The following is a 14,848-nucleotide window of genomic DNA, read 5'->3' as shown; positions in this document are numbered from 1 at the left end:
TTTCCTTCTTTCCCTCCCTCCCCTCTCTCTCTCTCCCTCCTCCTCCCCTTCCCTTCTCCCTCCCTATCTCTCCATCCCTGCTCTCCTTCCCTCTTTGCCTATTTCCCTTTCCTTATAGAGCATCAAGAGAAAATCCAGCCATGCAGGAAAAAAAAAGGTCAAGCATTTGGCAGTTGTAAGTATCTAAAAACACATAATGACATTAGACAGTACTTTCAGACAAGAAGATTAGAGTAAAATTTATTTTCAAGAATAATTTTGTGTCTTCTTACTTTCTTTCTTAAATTTAGGGTATATAGCTAAACTGAACTTTTTCTTTTTGGTATGTAGTGTGCCAGCTCGGTAAGGCTGTTCTTGAGGACAAAAAAAATCATACTGTTGTAAGCTGCATCACGTTGCTTATGCATTTGGTGGAATCTTCTGCTAAATTAAATAAAATAATGGGGAATTATTCTTAGAGTTGTTAATTTCCTAGATTCCCCATTAAGTAAGTTACTGATTCACTGGTTGTGTGATTGTAAGGAACTTTATAAAGTAAAGAATTAGTGTTTTTGTTTGTGGGGTTTGAGCAGTGTTTAAGTGTGTGTTTTGGAGTTGAACTATGTTTGTGCCAGAAGTACTGTGCTTAAAACTTACCCCTCTTTGGTGAATCAGCTATTTAATAGAAACGATTTTTTTTTTGAGTAAATGTAAAAATTGTTATTTAAATTAAGGTTTAAGAAAATGTATTAAGATGTGTGTTAAAATAGTAATAGATTTTCTAGTACTTTATTATGACAGTTTTTAGAATTGGCTTACTAAGCTTCTGTCCAAACTATGCAGCTATAACCTTGCTGTTTAACAACCACTGTTATATTGCACCAAGTAGGAGCTGGCTAAAGGAACCATCTTATTTTATTTCTTCATTACAAGAAGTTCCCTATACTTAAGAGCTTCTTCTTTCATTATGAGAATTGCTAATTAAAGAACAAGATCTGCCATTCTAAGCAATAGTTTCACTTTCTTGAATGTCTGAGTTTGGCTGTTTGTTACTGCTAAGGTTGTAGTGTGACTACAACCTTTTTGCCTGTCTCTCACTCATTGCCTCATAAAAGCTCGCTGGAATTTGTAGAAAATTATAGATTGTTCTTCACTGTGCGTGTTATACATACACACATGCACTCACGCACACATCCTCTTATTTTCATTTTAGCTTCAGCCGACTTTTCAGCTCCTCAAGTAACACTGCTAAGAAGCCCGAACCACCTGTTAATTTGAAATACAATGCACCCACTTCTCATGTTACTCCTTCAGTCAAGAAAAGAAGCAGCACCTTATCTCAACTCCCTGGGGATAAGTCCAAAGCCTTTGATTTCCTAAGTGAAGAGTAAGTATTTTTGAGACTAGGGTTTATGCCCTAAATAACTTAATAGTTCGGAATATTCTTACCCCTTATCAGATTAGCTATGAGTGTTTGGATATGTCTATAAAGAAACTATTCCTGTAACTTGGCTACCTTGAAGTAAAGTAACATATCTCAGAGGCGTTAACATTAAATTATACAGTGTCTGTAAAGTGTCTGATGCCAAAGTAATGTTTTCTTGTTATTTTTGCTGTTTTAGCAGAGTAGGGGAGATGAGCTGATGTTATATTCACTTAACTAAAAAGGGAAATTTCCTTTCCTTTTAGAACTGAAGCTAGTTTAGCCTCGCGCAGAGAACAAAAGAGAGAACAGTATCGTCAGGTGAAGGCGCACGTTCAGAAGGCAGATGGTAGAGTGCAGGCTTTTGGCTGGAGTCTGCCTCAGAAGTACAAGCAGGTAACGTGTGAACATGGTAAGAGCATCTAGCAGGAGATGCAGGGGGAGCAGAGTGTGCCCGAGCGTGAAAGACTCGAAATACACATCCCAGACCCGCTCGTTTCAAGCTGCATGGATATGGCCCATGTTTAGAGAAGTGTTGAGGGCAGTGGTTTTCAGGCTGTTTTCTAGAGCCCTGCAGGTCAGAAGAAATGCCCCTGAGTCTGTGAGGAGGGAGAGGGGTCAATAGGAGGAGCGCATGGGACTTGAGATATCCTGTTCTGTTTTAATATTTGAAGAGTTCATTAAAAAAAAAAAAACAGCATCTATTGTTTAAAATTTTTAAGACACCATTATCGTGGAACCTTTCAAAGTTAACTTAATGCTCAGTTTAGGTCGTCAGGAACTTGTGCATTCCGTGTTCCCTACCTCAGACACAGGCACGCGTGCCCACACACACTCAGTCCCACAAACATACAGGCACTAACAGCTGCGTGAAGTAGTGTATCTTTTCTGAGCTCCCATAGCATCTTATTTTCTCTAATTGCCATTTGATTTTGTGCTTATTTTTCAAATAAGAATGACAAAATTAAATGGAACTTGATTTGAAAGAGTAAATATGTAACAGCACCGCTTGCCTATGTCTCAGTGGTTCTGTAAGTTCACTTCTGATGAGTCTTACCAGTGTGTCTTTCTCTCCCCTCCCCAATTGTTAGGTAACCAATGGACAAGGGGAAAATAAGATGAAAAATTTACCTGTGCCTGTCTATCTCAGACCTCTAGATGAAAAAGATACATCAATGAAGGTAAATTAATTTTGAAGTTAAAGGTAGTATTACTTAAACTGTGGTTCAATTTTTTTTAAAAAACCAAAAACATTTAAATTCTATTTCTGTGGGCAAGGTTATTGTCCATTTTGTAGTTTTATACTAGAGATCTTTGGACATTAGAGATCTCTATTTGTAATCATTAGATGTTTTTAAAGAAATGTGAAAACTTCTATGTAGTTTTAGAAAGAAAATGACTTAATACCATTTTTCTGTTTAAACCCAAAAAAGCTGTGGTGTGCTGTTGGAGTCAATTTATCGGGTGGGAAGACTAGAGACGGCGGTTCTGTTGTTGGAGCAAGTGTATTTTACAAGGATGTCGCTGGTTTGGACATAGAAGGCACTAAACAGCGAAGTGCATCTCAGAGTAGTTTAGACAAGTTAGATCAGGAACTTAAGGTAAGTGTGTGCACTCATGTTTGACCTGGTTTCTGAGACTGTTAGTTTAGCTCTTTAATCTAAAACTGACTTCTGGGTCCATTACTTACTGTGCCCTTGCTTACTCCTCACCACCCCCCACCTTTTAAATCAGTTTACTGAGGTATATTTTACATATAATAAAGTGTACACTCGGAATAGGTATAATTCAGAGAGTTTTGACAAATGTATGCACCCAGGTAAGAGCCATCACAGTCAAGATATACAATGTTTTTTTTTCACTGATGTGCTTTAACTGTTAGTTTTTAGTCTTCTAATTATTATTGAAAGCTGGTTATCTGGAAATAAACTTGAAATAGTATTGGCCTTTGCTGTAACAGCACAGCCATATAAATATTTATACATACATATCATTTTAAACATTCATTTTCCTTACTTTGCCTATGCAGGAACAGCAAAAAGAGTTAAAAAATCAAGAAGAATTATCTAGTCTGATCTGGATCTGTACCAGCACTCATTCAGCTACAAAAGTTATCATTATTGATGCTGTTCAACCAGGCAACATCCTAGACAGTTTCACTGTTTGCAACTCTCATGTTCTGTGTATAGCAAGCGTACCAGGTAAGAGTGACCTGTGCTCCTCTCTTCCTACTGTCCACTTCTCCTTCCTGGCAGGAGCTGATTGGTTCCTGGTGATACAGTTGTGCACAGCTCTCTTGTGGAGTTGATGTTCTAATTGGTGAAGACCAAAAATAAAGTAGAAACAAATCACTAAGCTAGATATTTTCAGTTGCTGTGAAGAAAATAAAGCAATGGTAATGTGAGAAGATGCATAGGAGGCAGAGGGCAAGGGGCTATTTACATTGATTAGTAAGGTAAGGCCTTCTAAAGTTCTGGATTAAGTGTTATATGATGTTAAAACATTGGTTTAAAAATTAAAGAGGTTTATGATATATCTACACAGTGGAATATTACTCATCCATAAGAAGGGAAGAGATTCTAATATATGCCATAATACAGATTAACCTTGCAAACATTTATGCAAAGCAGACTAACCCCGACAAATATTGTATGATTCTACTTATATGAGCTGTCTAGAGCAGATTCATAAAGACAGAAGTAAGTTAGAGACTACCAGAGGCAGGGGCTCGGGGAGCAGAGAGTTATTGTTTAATGGATGCAGGTTTTCTGTGTGGGGTGATGGAAGAGTTTTGGACATAGATAGCTGTGATGGCTGCACAACTCTGTGAATGTAATTAATGCCACTGTATTGTATACTTAAAAATGGTTTTAAAATGGCAAATATTATGTAGTATATATGTATGTATATTTTACTGTAATAAAGTTTTTTATGTGATAAGAGTAAAAACAGCTTTCTAAATAAAGGGAACTGAAGAGATTTAACCTTTATATGGTAAATGCTTAGTTTTTAAATGTGTTAACTAATATCTTAAGGCACTGTATATACCTTGGGTGTATTAATTTTTAATAGTGGTGAAAGTTGATGTTTCAAATAGTAATCTTGATTATTAAACATTTTTTTTCACTGACTTGTCAGATATACTTAGATTTCGTTGTTTTTAACCTCAATTGGTGGCTGCTGAAGAGCTCATAGTAAGAAGAGAAGTGTCATTTCTGACATTTTCATGTTTACTTGTGCTTGTATTAATAAGAGTATTATCTTAATTTTTTAAGCTACTTTCTCAATTTGTGAATTGAAATTTAATTAGTTTAAATAAAATTTAAATTGACCATCTTGGTAGTATATTTGAATAGCTATGTGTCCTACATTCACACTCTTATTTCAAACCTATAGTTTTCTCCTATAGGAGAAAATGCTATTTATAGGAGTTTACTTAGCTATTGAAAGAAGGTTTGTCTTGTTTTTCAGGAGCACGAGAAACGGACTACCCTGCAGGAGAAGAGCTTTCAGAATCTGGACAGGTAGACAAAGCGTCTTTATGTGGAAGCATGACAAGTAATAGTTCAGCAGAGACAGACAGCCTGTTTGGAGGCATCACGGTGGTTGGTTGCTCTGCAGAAGGTGTGACAGCAGCTGCCACTTCCCCTAGTACCAATGGAACTTCTCCAGTGATGGAAAAACCACCAGGTATACCTGTCCTCCTTAGATACCATCTGTATAGAGCCTGCGCCTGTCGCAGATGCCTCATTAAGGACTTTACTTAGATCTTAAAGTAACAAGGATGAAAGAGGTTGAAAGAAGATGCTGTAATGAATGTTAAATGAAATCAAGAATTCTCAATTTCATTATATAGTGTGGAGAAGGGGTTGGTGGAGTGGAAGTTTTTAGAGGAGGGGTTTGTTTGGGGGAAATTATTGAGAGAAAAGCTCAGACTTGGAATAATTTGCATGTTTTATTTATTTTGTAGAAAAGGAAGCAGAAAATAGTGAGGCTGATGAAAATGTTCCAACAGCAGAAGAAGCAACTGAAGCCACAGAAGGCAATTCAGGGTCAGCTGAAGATACTGTGGACAGCGCCCAAGCTGGCGTGTACACGGAGCATGTTTTTACAGATCCTTTGGGAGTTCAAATCCCAGAAGACCTCTCACCAGTGTATCAGTCAAGGTATACACATGGGTTAACAACTTAGAAAACCAGATAAGTACACACATAAAAGGACCCAAAATGATCTCAAGCAGCCAAAATATTCCCACTCATTGACATTGTTGTGGCAGATTTCGATGTTATTACTTATTTCCAGTAGGTCTTCATCTATTTCTTCTACTGCATTCTCTCTGGACATATTTCCCCTCATTTTTTCTTTATTCCTTCCAACTTAAAAAAAATCTTGCCTATAAAGTATATTAGTCAGAATCTTCCCAGTCACTTTCTTCTCTGGTATGATTTTAAAAAAATTGTTGCACTCACTGTCTTCCATTTTATGAATAACTCTTTGCCATTTTAATCCCTACCCTTACTCTCACTCCACACTGTCAGCAAAACTGGTTATTTAAATTTCCCATGTGGGTTTGAATGACCTTTTGAATTCAGTTTTCCTACAAACATTTTATTAGAAAACAATTTGTCTTAGGCTTTTCCTTCAAAAAGTAGGTTAATCTAGGCCCATTTAGCAAATTCTTTAATAGTTTCTCTTGTCTTCTCTAGGCCTTATAGAAAGCTGACTGAGGATCTGTCTAAACTGGAGAATTTAGCAATTTAGTATTCTTCCTCATAGTGAAGAGAGCAACCAAGTGTTTATTAACATTTAAATGTTAATTTAAGAATAAAGTCATCTTTTTAGACTTACTGATTTGTTTGTTTTGAGTTTGATCGCCCACTTATATATTTTTCACTAAGTGTCCTCTGGCAATCCAAAAGAAAGAATGTTTGGGATAGAGTACAATCATGTTTCAGCTCATTAACTTATTTTTGAAAATTCTTTATAATTCACCTTCCTTTATTCACAAAGGGGCCATCCTTCCTCCTCTCCTGTGGAAGAAACTCATAGAATTCAAAATAACTTTAAGAGAGAACCTTAACTATAGTCTGGGTATTAATGGCTATATTTCATTACCTTGCCTTAATTCCCTTACCTGTACCTTGGGCCTCGTAGTATGTTGATAATTATTTCTGGTACAATTGCTGAACTACATATATATATTATCCTTCCTTCCTTCCTTCCTTCCTTCCTTCCTTCTCTCTCTGTCTTGCCTGCCTGCCTGCTTTCCTTCTTTTCCTTTCTTGTTGAAATGTTTAATATAAGCATTTAACTTTGGCTTTATTGGAATTTTAGTGTTTTATTTTTAACTGTAAACTAAAATAAAGAAATGATCTATCCCTGAAAACTGTAACTAAACATATTAAGATTTTTTTCCCTTTTGTCCCACCTTTTCCAGTAATGACTCAGATGCATATAAAGATCAGTTATCAGTATTGCCAAATGAACAAGACCTGGTGAGGGAAGAAGCCCAGAAAATGAGTAGCCTTTTACCAACTATGTGGCTTGGAGCTCAGAATGGCTGGTAGGTACCAACTCTTTTAATATTAGAAATCTTATCTTTTACTTTTGCTTTTAAAATCAGAAGATACATAAAATGTGGTACATACAAATACAAGCAAAAAATGCTTATTAAAGTGAAGAATTTTATATATACACAGTTTTGAGGTTATGTTGCAACTATGTCATAAGCTGGACTTGGACTTGCATTGGTTCTGATTGGTAAACCATGTGTTTGTCACAGAATGTTCCCTTTATATAATATTCTTGGAGGAAGAGGCAGAAAAAACTTTAAAATCTGGGTGATCTGGAAACAGGAGGTCCTGAACAACAAGAAACGGAGAATTACCGATGCATAGAAGGTTTATGTAGGCTAGAGTGTGTTCAAGGAATACCAGGGATTAAACTAACCCCTAGACTGCAGGAAGGCCCAATTTTAAATATGACTTCTTAGCAGAGTTATTAGGAAAACCAGCACAAATTACAGTCTGAAAGCTTAGGAGATGATAATGAACATTGTATCTTTTGTTCACTTTGTAGTAATGTGGGGAGTCTTACAAAATTGTGCGTTTCCAAGGGTAAGCAGGGTCACTAGTGGCATCTACAAAATGAAGGTTTGGCAGACTTTTTCTGTGAAGGGTCAGATAAGAAACACGTTAGGCTTTGTGACCATATGATCTGTGTAGCAGCTCCTCAGCTTTGCTGTCGTGGTGCAGAAGCAGCCATTGCATTGGCAATACGTAAGTGAACTGGTGTGGCCATGTTCCAGTAAGACTTTATTTATGAACACTGAATTTCATACGACTCTATATGTCATGGAATATTCTCCTTTTGATTTTTACCAACCATTTAAAAATGTGAAGACCGTTTTTAGCTTGTAGACTGTGCTGAGACAGGTAGATGGATGGGCTGTAGTTTGCCGATCCCTGATATAAACCACTCTTGTCTTTCAGAAAGTTCTAGATAGTGTAGTAGAAAAGTAAGCTTCTGAAGCGTGGGGTAACCTGAAACTAACCAACCATGCACTGGTTCTGGCTCTTCACTCTTCGTGTGTTTGTTTGCAGCTTATTCCTCTGCCGTAGGTCTCCCCTTACTCTGGTCGTCTTTTTTGCCTCAGATTTTTATGTTGCTCTTCTTTCCTCCTGAGGGAACTTTGTGTTCATTATTAGGTATAAGCAACTGCGTGATGTTCTCTATGCCTTACCAGTCTTGATTTTGTTCTTGCAGTTTGTATGTCCATTCATCTGTAGCCCAGTGGAGGAAATGTCTCCATTCTATTAAACTTAAAGATTCGATTCTCAGTATTGTGTAAGTTTTATTTTAGAAATTCTTCCTTTTAAAAATAAGTACTTTGGTATAAACTAGATTTTAAGACTATTAAAGTTAACATGTACTTCATGACTAAATCAGTACTCAGATTTTTTTTTTTTTAACCCTCTTTATGAGTAAGATTGAAACTCTAACTGGAAAGTAAACCAGAGAACTTTAAATAGAAGAGAAAACTTGCCAGGTTGATTCCTCACCGTACGGAGACTACCTTGGGGGAGAAGCCTATTAATATTCAATAATTTATATTTGTTTTAGAATATGCTTTATACTTTGTGAATATGTTGACTGGGGCATTGATTTACTAGTTCTTTTCTATATGTTTACTATCAAAAGTCAGTTTGTCTCTTAAGTTCACAGAGCTGACTCTGTTAGTTCCACTCAAGGTGTGTGTCTCTGGTCTGTGGACCTTTTGTTGACAGTCTGCGATGAGGGGAGGAACTTGGGCTAGAAAGTGAAACAGCTCAGTCATGTGCTGTTTATTTAGTTCAGCTACTATTTTCATAGCGAGACGTTCTCAGTGAAGAAAAGTGTGTGTCCACTTAGGTTCTTGTAAGCTCCTCACGTATCACGGACTGGCCTTCTAGGAACCTCTGAACTAGTTCAGTAGCATGTGGTGCCTTTCCTGTTCCCGAAAGGAGAGTTCTGAAATCCCTTTTCCTGTTTGCAGACACGTGAAAGGAATTGTGTTAGTGGCCCTGGCTGATGGTACCCTTGCAATCTTTCACAGAGGAGTTGGTGAGTTATGAACATATAATGTGCACTAAGTTGTTGCAAGAGCATTTTCAAGCAGATTGGCTTCTTATGTTTTAAAGAAGTGATACTTAATAGGAGAAAGAATAAAGGTTTAAACTGAATACTAACTATGTATGATGTCAGTAAATATGTGAGTGCTTGCCTGGAGCCATACGTTAATAGTATACCTCAGTGAAAATCTGTTTACCATAATAAGCAAGTAGTCCTCATGGTCGTCTAAAATAATGTGATATGGAGGCATTTATTTTTCATTCATATACTTATTCAATTAGAAGAAATTTAGTGAGATTTATTTTCTTCTGTCCAGCATTTAAAAAATAATTTGTATCCACTTACATTTGGAATATTTTTTAAAAGAATTTTTAATTGAGTAAGGTTTAATCATTTTCATGTCACATTATTTATATTTTTTCCCTTTAAATTAGTATTCCTACCATCTATAGACAGAAGGGTGGTGATGTCAGAAAACTGCCTTGAATGAATTAAATTAAGGAAATTGAGCATGTTTCACTTCATTACTCTTTGGTACATAGATCAACCAAAAGTGATACTTCCTTCCCTACCTACTAGGTTGATAGATCAGGGAAGATGATACTTAGGTGCCTAGACATTGCCGGTTAATGACTCCATAACAAAAAGAAAGGCCTCTGTTTTACCTTGTTTAGCCCCTTTACACATTTTATCTGAATTTAGGAGGAAAATTCTATTGTCATCCTCATTTATAGATGAGGAAACTGGGGCACAGAGTGTTTTAGTCACTTGTTTGTGGTTACTCAGCTAGTGAGTAGAAGAGCCTAGAAAAAATGGAATAATAAATGTTTTGATAAACTTAACCCAATGTTATATTGGCAGAATAAAACAAGGTTAAATGTAAAGTCCTACATTTGAGTTCAGAAGAGTAGGTGGAGTAGATATGTCTGAAGAGTAAGAATTACCGAAAGGTTGATGTCAAATTCAGTATGAGTTAGTTAATGTCCTGAGCCTCATACAAATTAGTGTCAGAACAAGGCTGGTGATAACCCTGCTCCACTCTGGTAGAAAGACAATGTTAAATGGACCTGCACAAAATGGAGTTAGGGCGAAGGGTCCATAAATATGGTGTGTACAAAACACAGGCCAAGGATGCTTGGTTTTGAAAGGAGAAGACATAGGGCAGTAGCAATGAAGTGGGATTGGATTTATTCTGTGCTTCCATTGGGAAGACTATAGTCTGATGGGTGATTACATACAAGGAGGCAGACTAGATATGGGGAGTGTTTTTCAGATAATTAAAACTTTCTGAAAATGGAACAGCTGCTTTGTGAGACAATATGTTTTCTCTCACTCAAATTGTTCAAGCAAAGCAGCTTCCAGTGGTTGGTTCTCCTTTGTATTTCTGTTATCACTAAAATTAGTATGTATAATTCCTAAACTGTGAGCAGTGAGTTGCCCCTGACTTTTACCCAGGAAAGTACATCAAAATGCAAGTGAGTGAGAGATTATCCCCCAAATAACCTCAAATCCATTCTAATTCTTAAAATATTATAAACTGGTAGCTTATTACTGATTTATCACATCACTGCTGTTGAGAGCATGGAGGTCCAGGTACTGAGTGATAGGTTGGATCAGATGATCTTTGAGGTCTCTTCCAACTTTGCAGTTTATAGAACAAGATAACTCAATCTCTGCAAATAAAGATAGACTGAATACATGGTATTTGAGAGTGCTTCATCAATAAATTCACTTACACACCCAAATAGAATGTTTCTTGAGTTAAGATTGAGTAAAGGGTGGTATGCATGAACTAATAATCTATTTCTTATTTTAAAGATGGGCAGTGGGATTTGTCAAACTATCACTTGCTAGATCTTGGACGACCTCACCATTCCATCCGATGCATGACTGTGGTACATGACAAAGTTTGGTGTGGCTATAGGAACAAAATTTATGTAGTTCAGCCGAAGGCTATGAAAATAGAGGCAAGTTAACCCATGTTTTCTGTACTTACTGAATTTGTATTACCTGAAGACCCTCAGACTAATTATTTTCAGCTTCTTCAGAAATTGTCTTCTGATTCTGTGTATTAAGGAAACTTCAGTGATACACCGACTTCTCAGCTTTCTGTGTTACTTTACCTCTCTTCCTGTTTTTGACGATGAGGATGGGAAGTAGTTGTTTTAGGGGGTTTTGGGGGTTTTTTTGTCTGTTTTTTTAAGGAAGGATTCACACATGAATGTCTAAATGTGTGTCTAAGTATCCATAGATACATATTATTTGAACACGTCATTCTTGAAATGTTTAGTTATGTATAGATTGTTTAGGAGGACGACTCCCCAATTCTCCCCCACTCCATATGTATCCAGGCAAATCCATATATGTGTTACAGATTGAGGAATAAGATTGCAGTGGGAATTTGTTGTAAAAACAGAAAACTCTTAGCATTGTTTTCTTAAGCAAAGTTATAATACGTAAATTTATTCTAGTTGTTTTTAAAAAGAAAAACATCAGGAAAACTTTAAGGTGAAAGTTCTTATCCCTTTGTCCTAAATCCTATTCCCAATCCTAGAAGCTCCAAAGTTAACCATTTAGTGTTTATTTTTCAGCTGTGTTTCTTACATGTATGTATGTGTGTGTGGTGTGTATAGTTCTTCATTTTGTTCTGCACTCTAGGATAATAGCAGTTGGGTACATAAGAGTAAACAATATTTAGACTCCTCTTTTAATATATAATCTGTCAAATTCTTATGCAAATTAGCACGGTTTTTAAACACAAACCCCAACATAATAAAGTTAACACTGTAATTGAACAATCTTTCCTAGAAATCATTTGATGCACACCCCCGGAAGGAAAGCCAAGTGCGGCAGCTTGCCTGGGTGGGTGATGGCGTGTGGGTCTCCATTCGTTTGGATTCCACACTTCGTCTCTATCATGCACACACTTATCAACATCTGCAGGATGTGGATATTGAGCCTTATGTAAGCAAAATGCTAGGTAAGCTTCCAAAGCATTTTATCTTTGTCAACTAAATAAAATGTTTTATTTTTAATGGTCTTAAATGCTGGGTGGACCCAATGAATAAGTTGCCTCAGGAATAGTGAGCTTTTATCCCTGAAAGTGTCAGGCAGATGCTCCATCTACTGTGTGGTTCTTGATGGGAACCTGGGATTGACCTCTCTTATTCCCCACATCTGATCCATCACCAGGAACTGTCAAGTCTTCCCCTAAAATATGTTTAATCAGTTACATCTTTATCTCTACCACTATCCCCGTATGCCAGGTCACCGTCCTTTGCCCAGCTGGATAACCATGAACCTCTTCATTGGTCTCCCTGTCTTCACTCCAATCAGTTTTCTGCATAGTAATCAGTGTGCAGATGTCACCGTGACATGCTTCCACTTATGTAATGCCAGCCACTTTTAGAATATTTGTGCCTTTAGGTGAGGCGACATTTTGTGACATTACTAGAAGGACTTAAATGGTCTGGACCACTCTCCTTGCTCACTGTATTCTGCCCACACTGACCGAAAACTCAAGTTCCTTCCCACTTCAAGGCCCTCACATGTGCTGTATCATCTGCCTGAGTTGTTTTTCTTAGTCCCTTTTTACTTGGCTTTCAGGTCATAGCTTACATGTCACATCCAGAAGAGACCTTTCCTGATCTCCCAGTTTGATTTAGGTCCTCTCATACTTTTTCTTCATGGCTTATCATTACTGTGGTTGTACCAGCATCATGTGATTCTTGTTTACTGTCTTTCTCCTCCACAGACCTTACGCCCCAGGAAGGGCAGGAGCTATCTCTGGCTTGTTCCTTGCAGTGTCCTTGGCAGTGTCCCAGTCCAGTGCTATATGACTGTTAGGGCTGTCATGAAGCATTTCTCTGTGAAGAGAAGTTGGACTACATCCGTGGTTTTTTAACCTTTTTAGAACTGTTGCCCTCAGAAAACCTGATGATAGCTATGTGACCTCTCCCTAGAATCAGAGATATATATACATAGTCACAAACTAATTTCAGCAGTATACTTTGACCATAGGTTAAAGATCTCTAGCTTAGACTGAATAGTATTTAAGGTTCCTTCTAACACTGTGATTCTATGGTCATACTCCCATTTCTGGTAAGTAGAACTTACGAGTGACTAAGTGCTCTGTGTCTTAAATCTGTTTTGCCTCTCAAATCCCTGAAAATAAGATCAGTTAAAAAGTTCACTTAAAATTAAAAAGTACATTTATTCTCCCTAAATTGTATGCATATGGTATCCTAAAATTTCTAAATTGCTTTAGATCCAAATATGTAAACAAGGAAAGAGTATAGGTTTTACTAGCAAAGTCATTTCTTACCTATGCAAAGATATTTAAGGCAAGCCAGAACTCCTTCAGCTTATCAAATGGAAGGGCATTTGATTTCCCAATCTAGTAAAATTCTGTTTTTGTTGAGTTTTTTTGTTTGTTTTGGTTTGTTCGGTTTGGTTTTGCAGCTCCCTAACTAAATCCTCTGTATTTCCTGATCCATAGTATCTTCCTTCTGAATGATAATGTAATGCCAGCCACTTGTAGAATTTCCTTTTTTTTGTTAACCTTGAATTGTCAGATAGGTGATAAAGCCAGATGAGAGTTTGCCTTGATTGATGTGCACCTTCAGGAAATACCCATCTAGCTCTGGTCACATTTCCTGTTTTATATTAATGCAGATACTCTGAAGGGCTTGGAAGATAAATATCATCTACTCTAGTTTCTCAATAAAATGTTTTCTCTCCTGCTGTATAGGTACTGGAAAACTGGGCTTCTCTTTTGTGAGGATCACAGCTCTTATGGTGTCGTGCAATCGATTGTGGGTGGGGACGGGAAATGGTGTCATTATCTCCATCCCATTGACAGAAAGTAAGTACATTTTTAGCTAACTGTCACAGTGCAAATAGGGGAGTTGCGGGGAATAATCATGTGTGGAATTCAGGTAGAAGGAGAGTTTAGTTATTGGCAAATCTATGGTAATTCAGAAAATCAAGCTGATGGCAAAGAACTATTGTTCCTTCACTCTTTCTGTGAAACTTACAAACTCAAGCAAATGTATCAGGACCAATATTTATAATTTGTGAGAAACTCTTTTTTTCGTTTCAGGGATCACAGTCCTATTTCATCTTTTAAATAATGGTTGAAGTCCATTTTTCTTTCAGCTTTATTATACCAGTATCTAGAAACACAACCTAATTACCCAGTAATTTTTCATTATCTCTGTGGCAGTTAGTTCAGGATATTCCATTTGGCTTATTGAGGTTTGGAAAAAGTTGTGGGAGAAGTTTCTTAGGAAGTCAGCCAGCCCTTCCTTATGTTGGAGACAGGCTATCTATCCTGTATTTGAAAAGAGTGTGAACAAAATGTACATTGTATGTTTTTTATATTATGCTCTGCTATTATTCCTGTGAACAAAGTCTACATTACGTTTTTCATGTTATGTTCCATTACATTGATCATTCATTAAATAAGTGTTTCTGTGTTAAAAATTCATGGGCAGGGAATGGTCTGAAAACAAGTGCTATAAGTTCATAAAATAAGTTAAACACCTCAGAATTTTTAGAGGGAAAGGGAAGAGGACTGGATGGTGGTATATCTGGAGCTTTTAAAGAACCTAAATTCTTAATCCCAGCTGTATTTTCTGCAGTTACTTACATATCTCTATGTGTAGGCTACTTCTTATCTCCTAAGAGATTCCAGGATCCTCAGAGTTCATTTCAGTTCTTTATAAAAGACAGTTCCATTTTAGCATAGTTACTTGCACAGGATTTAGGCAGTCCTCCCCAGTAAGTTCTTATTCACTGAATTGCTTTATAATTAGGAAAAACAAAATCACAGTA

General features: G+C 37.0%; 1 protein-coding gene across 5 annotated transcripts in view; it reads left to right on the top strand.

Annotated features, from left to right (window-relative positions):
• The window catches only part of SPAG9 (sperm associated antigen 9), a 133,088-nt gene that overhangs the window by 105,850 nt on the left and 12,390 nt on the right, over positions 1-14,848 (top strand). For all 5 annotated transcript variants that reach the window (XM_010949611.3, XM_045512583.2, XM_074342816.1 and 2 more), the window contains 14 exons: positions 119-175; positions 1,193-1,366; positions 1,669-1,798; positions 2,494-2,583; positions 2,836-3,003; positions 3,432-3,603; positions 4,874-5,092; positions 5,373-5,568; positions 6,840-6,965; positions 8,168-8,248; positions 8,937-9,004; positions 10,832-10,980; positions 11,822-11,993; positions 13,764-13,877. In XM_010949611.3, the coding sequence (XP_010947913.1) occupies positions 119-175; positions 1,193-1,366; positions 1,669-1,798; positions 2,494-2,583; positions 2,836-3,003; positions 3,432-3,603; positions 4,874-5,092; positions 5,373-5,568; positions 6,840-6,965; positions 8,168-8,248; positions 8,937-9,004; positions 10,832-10,980; positions 11,822-11,993; positions 13,764-13,877 (1,916 nt within the window). The remainder of the gene's footprint in view (positions 1-118; positions 176-1,192; positions 1,367-1,668; positions 1,799-2,493; positions 2,584-2,835; positions 3,004-3,431; positions 3,604-4,873; positions 5,093-5,372; positions 5,569-6,839; positions 6,966-8,167; positions 8,249-8,936; positions 9,005-10,831; positions 10,981-11,821; positions 11,994-13,763; positions 13,878-14,848) is intronic.

Source organism: Camelus bactrianus, chromosome 16 (assembly GCF_048773025.1).
Source record: "Camelus bactrianus isolate YW-2024 breed Bactrian camel chromosome 16, ASM4877302v1, whole genome shotgun sequence".
Classification (NCBI taxonomy): domain Eukaryota; kingdom Metazoa; phylum Chordata; class Mammalia; order Artiodactyla; family Camelidae; genus Camelus; species Camelus bactrianus.
Note: the sequence above shows the minus strand (reverse complement) of the source record. Positions and strands in the feature narration are given on the sequence as shown.